At 53.8% G+C, this 12,965-nt stretch overlaps 1 protein-coding gene across 2 annotated transcripts in view; it reads right to left on the bottom strand.

The window, feature by feature from the left end:
* Fgd2 (FYVE, RhoGEF and PH domain containing 2) overlaps nt 1-10,955 on the bottom strand; it is an 18,166-nt gene extending 7,211 nt beyond the window's left edge. The window contains exons 1-9 of one of the 2 annotated variants that reach the window (XM_028767887.1): nt 10,712-10,955; nt 7,854-8,088; nt 7,147-7,227; nt 6,553-6,701; nt 5,228-5,384; nt 4,946-5,084; nt 4,382-4,440; nt 4,034-4,180; nt 3,497-3,589 (exon numbers count right to left, since the gene is read on the bottom strand). In XM_028767887.1, coding sequence (XP_028623720.1) covers nt 3,497-3,589; nt 4,034-4,180; nt 4,382-4,440; nt 4,946-5,084; nt 5,228-5,384; nt 6,553-6,701; nt 7,147-7,227; nt 7,854-8,088; nt 10,712-10,776 — 1,125 coding nt within the window. In that variant the 5' untranslated portion in view covers nt 10,777-10,955. The remainder of the gene's footprint in view (nt 1-3,496; nt 3,590-4,033; nt 4,181-4,381; nt 4,441-4,945; nt 5,085-5,227; nt 5,385-6,552; nt 6,702-7,146; nt 7,228-7,853; nt 8,089-10,711) is intronic. The other variant, XM_028767889.1, reaches the window with a different exon arrangement.
* Between the last annotated feature and the right edge of the window lie 2,010 nt (nt 10,956-12,965).

Raw genomic sequence — 12,965 nt, 5'->3', positions numbered from 1 at the left:
GGGGGGGGGGTGGTTTCGAGACAGGGTTTCTCTGTATAGCCCTGGCTGTCCTGGAACTCACTCTGTAGACCAGCCTGGCCTCGAACTCAGAAATCCACCTGCCTCTGCCTCCTCCCAAGTGGTGGGATGAAAGGCGTGCGCCACCACTGCCCGGCTGGTCACACAGCTTTTAAGGGGCAAAATGAGGCCCCTTGCATTGGGTTTCTGCCATTAAGAATGAGGTTGCGGTGGGGTGGGAATGGGGTAAGGGGATAACATATGAAATGTAAATAAAACATCCAATAAAAAAAAAAAAGAATGAGGTTGTGTGGGAGAGGCTGGAGAGATGGGTCAGTGGTTAAGGACCATCTGCTCTTCCAGAGGTCCTGAGTTCAATTCCCAGCAACCACAAGGTGGCTCATAACCATCTGTAATGAGATCCGATGACCTCTTCTGGCCTGCAGACATACATGCAGGCAGACTGCTGTATAAATAAATAAGAAATAAGTGAATCAAAAAAAAAAAAAAAGACTGAGGTTGGAGACTGTGCCGTGTGTACAGAGACTGGCCCAAGGAACCCGAGACACACCTTAAGTCCTAGACCCTTCCCCCTGAGGACTTTGCTTCTACAGCCCTCAGTGGCCCCGCTTCTCCACACAGACTCCACACAGGGTCAGGAAGGGCTGGGTGTGGTCTGGACCCTGTATCCTGCCGGGGGAGGGGTAGGCCTGTGAATGGTGAACGATGCGTGCAGCCACAGTGCACATAGAATGACAGGCAGAGCCTAGGGTGACATGGAGAGGAACCACCGCTTTGCAGCCCAGGCCTGTGGGGCCTGCTGCAAAGGAAAGACGCCCTGGGAAGAGAGGGGAGGGCACTGAGGGCTCAGTGTGGGGGACCTGGATGAGCTGTTACCACCCCTGTCAGAGGAGGGATCAGGAAAAGCAGGAGGAGGCCTAAATCTTGCAGGAATGCAGGCAGGAAGGTCAAGAGAGCTTTGAGAGGAATAGGGAACCCCAGGGAGTTCCTGGCCTGAGTCAGGATGCCCTGGTATCCTCATTAGAGCCTCCAGGTTTTGGATCCCCGCTGGGCCGTCTCAACCACACCCCTTGGCCTGGCTCAGTTCAGGGTCTTTCTATCCCACACAGTTCTTTGTGCTCATCACTGAAGGGTCCTCTGCTATAGAAGGCTCTCCTGACATCTGTGGCCAACTGGCACATCTCCAGATCTTGTCAGAACGAGATATTCGACTGCCACCTGCTGGCCAGCTCTCTCTGTAAATCCGCAATCTGTGATATATCCCAGTTGGCTACTGATGGCACACCTCTGCCATGAGGTACCCTCGTGCAGGGTGCAACCCGTTGGGTTATATGTGAGGTTCTTGGGAGACACGCCTCTGTAACCTCTCCTTTTTATAGGCTGGGAAACACAAGGACCAGCTCAGACCACAGACACAATCGCTTCGTGCGGATGATGTGCTCCCAGCACCAGGTCATAGGTCATAGGCCAGTAGAACAACCAAGGTGGTTCAAGCCCCATTGTCCCTCAAACGTGACTCAAACAATGGTTTCCATTTGTTGTAGACAGCTCTTCACCCGCCATGCCCAGCAACGTCCAGCAGAGGGTGCTATGGGGCCGCTAGCAAGTGAGACAGGCTTGCCAAATGGTGGCAGCCAAGAGCAGGCACAGAAAGACATTAGTGTTCTCGCCTGGTTTCAGCTGGCATTAACCTCAGTATATAGCCAAAGATGGCCTGGAACTCCTGCCACTTGCCAAGTGCTGAGATTATAGGTGTGTGCCACCACCTATTGGGTACTGGGAGTCTAATCCAGGCTCAGTGAATTTAACGTTAACCAAACCCTTTGCCAAAGGAGCTACATTACAAACCCTGGTTTGATGTGTGTGTGTGTGTGTGTGTGTGTGTGTGTGTGTGTGTGTGTTTGAGATGGTCTCTCTGTATATTCCAGGCTGGCTCAGAATTCACTACAATCCAGACTGTTCTGAATTTGCAGCAATCTTCCTGTCTCAGCCTCCAGGGTATGATTCTCCTTTGGTTTAGGTATCTTTTGTCTCCTCCTATCCTTCCCCTACTTCAGAGACAGAGTTGCACTCCGTGGCCCTGGCTAGCCTGTAACTTGCTATATAGACCAGTCTAGATTCAGGCTCACAGAGGTCCGCCTGCCTCTGCCTCCCAAGTACTGAGATCAAACTCATGCACCGTGATATCCAGCCTTGGTTGGCTGATCTCTGCTATGGGCTGAGTCTGTTCTTCGAATATCTTCTTCTCACCCATGGGTTAGGTCTACCTCCTCCCTCAGTCTTGCTCACTAAGGGTCCTTCTCTACCTCCTCCCTCAGTCTTGCTCACTAAGGGCTCTTCTCTACCTCCTCCCTCAGTCTTGCTCACTAAGGGCTCTTCTCTACCTCCTCCCTCAGTCTTGCTCACTGAGGGCTCTTCTCTACCTCCTCCATCAGTCTTGCTCATTAAAGGCCCCTCTCTACCTCTTCCCTCAGTCTTGCTCACTTGGCCCCTCTCAGACACACCTGCTTACTCTCCAGCCTCTGGGACTCTCAGGCCATCTCAGGATGGAGGCTAGAAGCCTCAGGTAGGGGCTGCACATGTGAAATACTCCAGCTAACTGGAACGAGACACTACGAACTCAACTCAGGTGATGGTCACGCTCTGGAGACCTTCTTGGGGTGCGGATGGGGGCTCGATCCTGGGCTTCAGCTGTAGTAGCCCCGAGCTTTTGCCTCTGGCTTGGGTACTCTTGCCAGGGTCTGCCACCTGACTTCCAGGGTTCTCAGGGCTGGGATTGATTACAGGTGTGGCCCGCCCCACCCGGTTTGGGCAGCGTGAAGAGATGAAACCCAGGGCTTCATGCTAGGCAAGCACACTACTCACTGAGATATATTCACAGCCCTACAGCTGTCCTTGGAAAACAAAAACGACTAATCAGGGATGACTGACAATACCCTGCACAGAGGGATGCAGAGAGGTTCTGTTGGGAGACCGCAGGGCTGGTTCCACTCATTTGAGCCCCACTCTAAGTGAAGACACATCCAGGCAGGGCCTGGACTAGCCTTGTTCTCTGGTCCTGTTCACATATTAGCATGTGGGCAGGAGTATCAGGGTCCCTTGGGGTTGCCTAGAAATGCAGAACTCCAGGGACCGGTTAAGGCTCAACAGAGTGCTTGCCAACCATCTCAGGCAATGGGTCCATCCCCAGCAATATTGTAGAGGAAACCTTCATGGAAGAGCGGAAGAGCGAACTGGGGCTCCCCTCAACTCCACCCCAACAACCCCCTCCCGCTGGCTGCTAGGCCCATCTGGACCTGCTGGCTTAGAACACCGGCCACACATTACCATTTAAACCACAGTGGTGCAGACAGCGAAGAAAGCAGTGTGAGGTTGCCAGGGTCGTGAACTGCCCCTGAGGAAGCCATGCCACCCTTACAAGGACTTGCTCTGCTCCCTGCTGTCACCCACCCTAAGGCCTCTTTGGGGGATAGCTCACCTTCATCCCGGCCACATCGATGCGGGTCCGCACCTGGAACTGGGCACCCACTTGGAGGACACGGGGTACACAATACAGAAGCATGTTGTTGAACTGGGAGGACATGGGTGGTATGGGAAGCAGCTCAGGGTCCTTCCTGTGACCTGGCCGCCACCCCTCCCCTTCCCTTCTAAGCTGGCTCACAGGTGATCTGGGATGGAGTGAGGATGTGGCTGTCTAGCCCCCCACTTCAGTGACAGCACTGGGGGATCAAAGCAACCAGAAGAGCCTGCGGGATGACAGGAGGTATACACCTCGAGATAGCAACACTGCCTGATTTCAGAAGATTCCGGGGTTTCCTAGCATCAGCCCAGCAGATCTCCCCGGGCAGCTAAGTTAATTCCCTCCTGCTTGCTGTCTTTAGAGCACACAGAAGCAGCACATGCTTTAAAGCCAACCTGAGCTCAGACTCTGATTTCTGCTTTCCCGGGAGGGGCGCACCTGGCTACAAATCTGGCCCCTCAGCCACCAACTGCCCAGTCACCCAGCAGCCCCTACCAAAAACAGGTAGCGCTCCATTGGGTCGCTGCGGCGGAAAGAGATCTTGAGAACAGGGCCTTCCCGGAGCAGCGTGTTGGAGGGGTCCACAATATCATCCTCCAGGCCCAGGCGCTGATATACATCCCACAGGCCCTGCAGCCGCTCCTGGAGATGGGGCACACCTTCAGCCTAGCTGGGCAGGGTCCCAGCTTCTTGATAGTGTGCCTGAGGGGACGGGATGAAGGAGCCAAAGGCAAGGAGGTAGCATGGGTTGGGTACCCTGGGCAGGATCAGTGGATACAAGGACCAAGAGACAGGGCGTGTCCAGGGATGCTCTCACACTCGTTCCCGGGACAGGGTACTCACCATCTCGGCAATGGCTTCGTTGGAGTGCTTTGCGGCTGAGAAGATCATGTCCAGCGCTCCTAGCAAGGGAGCAGAGCCCCAGTCATTCCTAGAAACCTGCAGCCTGGGGCTCGGTCTCCACAATAGGACCTGGTGGGGGAGGGGGGACCCACCATAACTACCACTAGGCACAGCCCTGCCCATGCAGGCATAGTGAGTGTTTAGAAGGTAGAAGCCACCCAGGATGGGGGGGTCACTGAAGCCACTGGGAAGCTGTGTGATTAGGTTTATGATTTCGGTGATTTTCTCTACTCCCAGAGCAAAGCCAGATCTAGAATGTATGCCCTACAGGTGTAGGTTCAAATCCCAGCTCTGCTCTTTGGACTGTGTGACCATGGGTAAGTCACTTAACCTCTCTGGGCTTTACTCTTCTGTCTCATCTGTGGCTGTGATGTCGATATCATGGATCAAGGGCCAATGATCATCGTCAATCAATCAATCTTCAATCAGGTCATCAGAACCATTTTAGTAGGTCTGCAAGCCAGCCCCTTCCCTCCGGCTCCCTGGGCCCCAGGGTGTCCTCACTTTGGGCATCTTCGAGGTCTGGGGCCTGGTCTGGCAGCTTCTGCACATATTCCTTGAGCAGCAGTTCGTACCGCGGGATTCTTTGCACAGGCTCCAACATGTGGTGCTGCAGGGTCAGGCTGCCCGAGGCCTCGCTGCGCTTGGGGAGCAGGGAGCAGGGGCGGAAGCGTGAGAGCAGAGAAAATGGGGTGCCAGGCTTGAGGATGTCCAAACCGCTTGTGGGGCGGGGAATGAGGCAGGCTCACCAGGTGGCTGTGCAGGCTCCTCCCCTGTGCCCCTCACCTGGATGTGGGTGACCACCTCCTGGAAGGGCTGAGACTTGTCCATCCAGGTGGCCAGCAGATCTGCGGCCCGCTCGAAATTCTTCACGTACTCGCTGTACATTTTCAGAAAGGGAGCCAGCTTCTGGATCACATCCCCAATGCGGGGTGTGGCTGTCCTGAATTAGGAGGAGATGCTCTCAGTCTGGCCACCTCCTGTCTCAGCTCCTGAGCCAGACTCCCCATGCTCCCCCCAGCTCCCAACAGCCTTTCTAATATCCTTGGGGCAAATGTAGGAGAGAGGCACCCCAAGGGTCTACCTCCTCCTTAGACTCTGAGCCCCTGGTCCCTGGCTAACCTCCCTGTGAGGCCCGTTGAGGCCTGGCTGGTGAGACGGCAGAAGGCAATGTGTAGCTGACAGTACGGGTTTTATGAAAGTACTACTCATGATGGCTGCCTGTCTCCACACTCATTATTCTAGCTGTGTGTCCTTGTGGAAGCTTCTACGAGTCTTGGTTTTCTCTTCAGAAAAGGTTGGTGTGATGTTGGGTGATCTTACAGGCTGGTGCTCCCCCCCAGGCTTCCCCCCCCTTACTTCTTTTTGTTTGAGACAGGCCTGTTTAGCCCTGGCAGACAATTCCAGGTCCCTGCAGACCAGACTGGCCTCTACCCCACTCTGTCTCTTGTTTTTTTTTTTTTTTTTAATTTAGTTTATTTATTACCATTATGTGTGAGTGTGCATGTGTGTGTGTGCACATTCCTGTGTTTGTGTGTGTGGGGGGGATTCTTGTAACATAGCACACATGTAGAGGTCAGAGGACAGTTTGGGAAACTGGTTCTCCTCTGTCACTGTGAGTCCCAACAATTAAAGCCTGTTCAACAGGACTTTACTGATCAAGTCACCTCCCCAGCCCTCCATCCCGTCTCTCTTTAGATGTATTCATGTGTATCAATGTTTTGCCTGCACATACGTATGTATGTGCTCATGTCCATGCCTGGTGCCCACAGAGGCCACAAGAAGGCTACTGGACCCCTTCTAACTGGAGCTATACACAGTTGGGAGCCAACACGTGGGTGTTGGGATCAGGTCTTCTCATATAACAGTGGCGTGAACATCACAGCGCCGGCTAGGAAACCAGTCTGTTAACAGATGCCAAGATCAAGGCCAGGGACCCAGTCAGTACCATGACATCCCTGACCTCTTAAGTCACAGGGCCTAGGATATGCCCCGTCTTCCTCGGCTGTGCAAGAGGTAGAGGCCTGCAGAGACAGCCACACGGCCAGAATTAAACTCAAGCACTCGAGCCTCACAGGCCCCTCACCCTAGGTCCGTGACTATGACCTCACCAGTCATCCACGCGCCTCTGCAGCTCTGGAAGGAAGAACTGTGCGTGGAAACGATAGATGGAGGAGATGTTGGAGAAGATGAGCTTGACTACATCCTCAGGGAAGGCCTTGCTACGGCCTGCCTCCCTCAGCAGCTCCTGGAAGAACACCTGCACAGGAAACCAGCGCCTGCTCACACCCTACTCAAGAGGAAGCCACCGCCTGCCAACCCTGCAGCCCCAGGGGGACAGCACAACCCCAGCAGAGTCAGACCTGCAATCTTGTCACACCGCTGGGAGAGATGACCAGGAAAGACTAGATTCAGGCTACCTTACTGATGGACAGACAAGCCAGGAGTTTCTAGGGCTTGGCCAAGGGAAAAAGGGAACAGCCCCATCTGTGTCTTCCTAGGCCTTGGCTGAGGTAAAGGACATCTAGTCAGGGTAACCAGTGGGGAAGCCAAACAGGGCAGCCATATATGAGGCTGGCCAAGACCAAAGGCAATGCATGAGGGGCTAAGGGGCTCAGTTCTGATGCTGCCCCAAATGACCCAATGATGTCCTGGGCTGGTGTCGGCACTCCTGATATGGTGGGTGTTGAGGAGTCTCTACTGGCCTGGTCAAGCAGGTACAGGCGAGCCACGTAGGCCTGCTCCGTCTCCAGAAGCTCCAGCACGACCCTCTTCTCCTCAGGTTCCTGCAGGGGTTGAGGAGAAATGTGGAAAACTTGGCTTGCCACTCCTCGGAAGACAACGTTGCTCTGCCTGTCGAGCAGACTCTCTGGCATTCCCACCTTCCTGGTATACCAGGTCTGGCACTGGACCAGCTTTCATAGAATAGAGCCTTGAGAGGTGTCCTGCTCCAGGGCTGAGCCTTAAGGTTAAGAAGTCTCCACCTAGGCTTTCACGGGAACAGGGGACCAAGGAGCCGCTGTGGAAGAGACCTGGCTGCCTGACAGGGAGCTTCCCTAGGGGGCCACACACACAAAAGGGAAGACACATGGAGAAAAAAGGGTCTAGCATCCCAGTTGAGCCATCCTCCAGCCCCTCAGAGCTGGGGGAGAATCAAGGTTACATGGGATCATAAGGATGGGGCCACAAATCAATATTGTTGGTGACCATATATGGATAGTTAGAGTGACCCTGTGACCCCAGCACTGGGGATACAGAAGTAGGCAAGTTTAGTCTGGGCTACACTATAGAATCCTGTCTTGAATAGGAGGAAGAGGGAGAGGAGAGAGAAAGAGGAAGAAAGAGTGAAGGCCGAAGGCTCCTTCTACCCAATCCCCAGTCGGAGTCAGCAGTCCTGAGATCAAACCCTCACCTGAGTCTCTGGCCCTGGGCTTGCCCCAGGCTGGCAGGATTTCCTCCAAGCTCCACTTGATAGCTTATTCTTGAGGGAACTCAGATACATCCTGCTGACTGGCCGGAACTCAGACTTCGAGGCCTCCCCGACAGGAAGTGCCTCCCAAGGCTCTGGGGACGGGGACAGCTGGTGTTCGGGGCTATGGGGCTGGTCCTCAAGGCTATGGGGTCCAGGTGCTGCTCCCGGAGTCCTGCTGTGAACAGACCACACTTGAGGGTCCCCTCAGGGTAATCGGTGTGAGCCACTGGTGTTCATGGGCTCCCAAGTGCCTGGCACGGTGTAGGAACTTGTCAAAACTTCTGAATCTTCCTCAGACCTCCTCCTCTTCCCTCTTTTTGAGCCAGAGTCTGACGTACCACAGGCTAGCCTTGAGCCCCTTTATAGAGGAAGATGACCTTGGACTTCTGGTGCTAGGATTACGTACATGAACCACTATGTCTGGTTTACAAGATGTGTGTGTGTGGTGGGGGCAGGGTTTTGTGCAAGCCCTCTACCAACTGAAACATGTCCCTGGTACCACCGCCATCCTTCTGAGTCTCTTCTGGGAGGGAACTTCATCAGACCCTACAATCTCTAAATGAGTCATTTATGGTCTATTTTATTCTCTGGGGAACTGTACACTTCCCTGTTTCAAATGCAAACATATCTAGAGAGAACCCCTCCTTTGGCACACAGATTTTTCAGGGGCTCCTTCAGGATCACCCCCACTTTTGGTCTTCAACCAACCCTGCTTTCATGTCTGAGTCTCTCCCGATACGTCAAGGGAAGATGGGAGCCATAGAGTAATTCAGAACAAGGACACAGATGCTGAAACTGGGGCTTTTCAGGGACACCTATGTCCTTTACACCATTACGAGGGAGACAAAGTAAGCCTGGGGAGCAGGGCCCCTCATCCCCAGGTTCAGCCCTCACAGAACAGTTTTGCTGTGCTGCATTTACCAGTCCTGTAGACCAGAGAAACACACACTGGCAGAGCTATCCCTGACAGACACATGCAGGGAAATAGCCAGGGCGACAGTGCTGGGTAGGAATCCCCATGAGAAAGACAGACTGGCAAACAGAGGTCAGACAGGTACCAAGCCTCTAAACCTGAAGAGAAAGAATGTCCCTGCGTCCATGCTGCAGATGTGGAAACTGAGGCAGAAAGGATGGGAACCTGAAAGTGGGTCAGGTTGGGGGAGGCTGAGGTCCAAACCTCCATGCTAAGCTGTCTTTTCTCTTGATGTCAAGGACAGAAAGACCCAGAGAGCTGAGGCGACTGCTCTGGTCATGGGGCCTGGTGGGGGCAGAAGGAATATGGGAGACACAGGAAATGGAGTTCCTTGGCCTCGGGGCCTGCAGCCAGGAAGGTGGGGGTGGGGTGGGGGTGGGGCAACAGGGTGCTGAGTCTCAGGTTTTCTCCTGTACATTTGGTTTCAGCTTCTGCATTTCTAAGCACTCAGGCCTGTGCCTGTTTCCTCTCTAGCCCTCAGTTTCAGATCAGATAGGTGCCAAGGACCTATCTGAGAGAGAAGCCCGCATGGTACCATGCTTCTTGTGACCCTCTCCTCTGTACGGTTATTCTACCTGCAAGGCGCATCCGGACACAGCTCAGTACCCCAAGGGCTGGCATCCATAAGAGCCTACCCACCCTCCAGCACTCTGGGTGTGGTGGTCCCCAGCATCTGGGGTGGTGGGTCAAGAAGGCGGTGTCAAAGAGCTGTCCCGGGTGCTGAATAGGATAACTCTCTAGCACAAACCACGCTCCTGGAGAGGCAGATCAAACTGCTCAGCTCAGGAAGTGAAACTTCTGCTGGGGTGAGTGTGGGGTGCCACGTGGAGGCCCCAGGCACTTCCCGTGAGTGGCCTGCACGTCCACAACACAGTGTGCAGGCAGTCCCAGGGCGTCTAAAGCCTTATGTCTCAGAAGGACGGAACTTTGTGTCATAAGTAGAAATCTACACACGACAACATCCAACCCCTGTGCATCCTCTGCAGGCCCCTAGACACTGCACTGTGTTCTTGTAGCTCCCTAGGGCTGGGGACACTGGTGGCCCAGGGTTCTTTATAGGCAGAGTCCCTTCTCTGGGAACTTCTCTTCAGGTAAGAGAGCTGCCAGAGCCAGCGTCTAGCAGCTGGAGGCATGAGTACTGAAGTAGAATCACTCTCGTGTATCCAGGTTCTGGAACTCTCTAGCACAAACCAGGACTCAGCCTCTCCCTCCACCTGCCCCTCCCCCCCAACTCCCAGGTCCTCACAGCTTCCCCCAAAGCCTCCTGAGGTCAACCTCTATCTGGCTCATGCTTCCAGAGGACAGTACTAAAGACATTCCCAAACCACAGGCCTGCAGAGTGGCTTCACGTCTCACACTGACGCCCCTCCAAGACTACCCAGGACCCCTCTCACCCTTGACTTTGTCTTTTCCCTTCAGACACAAACCTCAGCACAGCCCCAAAGCTCTGAAACTCCGAGGACCTAGTCCTTGTGTCCCCTCTTTCTTCCCTATGATGGGAATAGAACAAGACACACTCTAGGGCCATCAGGGTAAGACCCGAGGTAGAGGTACAGAAGGGAACGTAGAATGGCCTGGTGAGCATGGCCCTGCTTTGTCTGCGTCCTGCCCTCTTGTTCCCATTTATATCCTGGTCTGAGTGGGATGTCTGTGCATGTACTGGAGATCTTCCAATGCATGCTGCTTGCTCACCCTTGTCAAGCTTACTACCCCAAGAGCAGTAGTCGCCTGTACTGCCAGGCACTCATGATGGAGGGACCCGGTGGGGGCTGCCCAAAGTACCAGGCCAGATAGAAGGGTTCGACCCCTCCCCCACCATCTGTACCTGCTGTTCTCAAACACAGCCACCAGGTTGCACACTGAGTCCTGCTTCTCACAGGCTTGCTCCATCCTGCTAGCCTTCAAGGTGGTCCTCAGCTACCCCAGAAACAGGGAGGGAGGCGACCGGCCAGCGCCCTCAGCACTCCCTGACCTGTCGGGGAAGCAGGGCTACCACAGCCTGGAATCTGCCCATCTCTTCTGGTTGCCCTAGGGCAGTTCCTATCTTCAGAGTGAAAAAAGAGGAAGTGGTCCCAGTGGCTTGGAAGAGAGGCTAGCACTCCTTACTATGGGAGGAGCCTGTCATGCTCTCCCTCCCGTGGGAGGAGTCTGTGAAGTTCTGCCCCGCCCTCTTGGCATCTGACCTTTTCCTCCCGAAGACATCTACCCTGCCCTGTTAGAAAAGACACAAGGGCAACAAGGGTCACAGGACGTATCTGGAGTCGGAACCTGGTCTGAGGAGCTTCCCTGGACATCCAGTTCTCTGCACGGGAGCTCAGGGATGTTTTCCTTGGTACCATTTTAAGTGTCTTCCCTGCATCTGGCGCTGTGCACTGCTAAAGGAAACAGCTTCTAAGTTAAAAATGGACCACAGGGCTGAGGATGTAGCTCAGCTGGTAGAGAATGCTTGCCTGGGAAGCGGAAAGCCCAAGGTTTTATTCTCAGCATCGTAGACCTGGGTATGGTGGTGCAGGCCTGTGGCACCCACTTGAGAGGTGGAGGGAGAAGGAGCGGAGTCCAAGTTCTTCCTTGACGACGTAATGAGTGTAAGACCAGCCTGGGCTACATGAGACCCTGTCTCAAAAACGGGGTCGGATGTGGTGGGTTTTGAGAAGGCTCAGGGGTAAGAGTACTTGTATCCAAGACTGGCAGCTTGAGTCTAACCCTGGAGCCCCACATGGAGGAAGGAGAAAAAAATAGGCCTTTCTTTCTTTCTTTCTTTCTTTCTTTCTTTCTTTCTTTCTTTCTTTCTCTCTCTCTTTCTTTTCTTTTTTGTTTTTGTTTTTGTTTTTGTTTTTGTTTTTCAAGACAGGGTTTCTCTGTGTAGCCCTGGCTGTCCTGGAACTCACTCTGTAGACCAGGTTGACCTCGAACTCAGAAATCCACCTGCCTCTGCCTCCCAAGTGCTGGGAGTAAAGGCGTGCGCCACCACCGCCCGGCTTTTTCTTTCTTTTAATTAGCTTTTATTTTTATGTGTATGAGTGTTTGGCCTGTGTGACTCTATTATACCACATTGGTGCTTGGCCCACAGAGGTCAGAAGAGGGTATTGAGGGTAGGGAACCTAGGTTCTTTGTAAGTTCTAACCACTGAACCAACTCTCCAGCCAAGAGCAGACTCTTTCAGGCTGCCTCTGGGCTCCGACCCCCCCCCCCCCACACACACGTATCTTGTCTCTTGTACCCCTCCCCTAAAAAAAAAATGTTTAAAAAAAAAATCACAAGCTAGGCCGATGGTGGGGTACACCTTTAGTCCCAGCACTCCGGAGACAGAGGCAGGCAGATCTCTGAGTTAGAGGCCAGCCTGGTCTACAGAGCAACTGCCAAGACAGCCGGGGCTATACAAAGAAACCCTGTCTGGGAAAAAAAAAAAAACAAAAGCAAGCAAACAAACAAACAAAAAAACAAAAAAGACTGTGAGGATATGCGGGGACCGGTCCCCTGATCTCTTTGGATGCTTTTACCTTAATGATATTGATGTGTCTCTAGTGCCCCAGGTAGGAGCAGCTGAAGAGGAGGGACAGCAACAAGCTCCAGGGTTAGAGCTAACAAGTTTCTTCTCCCCCCTCCCCCAAAGCTGTGTTAAGCAGTGTGCTCCATTACCAGAAATGGAGAGAGGCTCCCGGAGGCCAAGACACCTGACTGAGGTCACCCAGGAAGAACAGGGAAAGAATTGCCATTTCTGAAGCCCAGGTATGACTCCGGCAAAGACCCAGGGAAGCTGGAGGATGACCTTCATGCGTTCCATCCTCAGGGACCCCTGATCACAGCACCCTAGAGAATCTGCCAGGTCCTGAGCCTCTTGGTTACTCAGTGTTCCTAGAACATGTGACCAGCGCCTCTGCTCTGCTCAGTCAAGCTGGAGGGCCATTCATCCATCATTTTCCCATGCATCCTGAGCCAGGACCCTCCACTGAAGCTAGTCTTTGTCCTAGGATCCAGTGTGAGCCATCCTGGAGCCCAGCGCCTGGCACGGTTTCCGCTGTGGCAGCTGTGAGCCTGGCACCTCCTGTCAAGCAACCCTACATCCCTGAACTTCCCTC

This window comes from Grammomys surdaster, unplaced genomic scaffold (assembly GCF_004785775.1).
Source record: "Grammomys surdaster isolate TR1022 unplaced genomic scaffold, NIH_TR_1.0 183, whole genome shotgun sequence".
In the NCBI taxonomy this organism is placed as follows: domain Eukaryota; kingdom Metazoa; phylum Chordata; class Mammalia; order Rodentia; family Muridae; genus Grammomys; species Grammomys surdaster.
The sequence above is the reverse complement of the archived record's forward strand: the minus strand, read 5'-3'. Positions and strand labels throughout refer to the sequence as shown.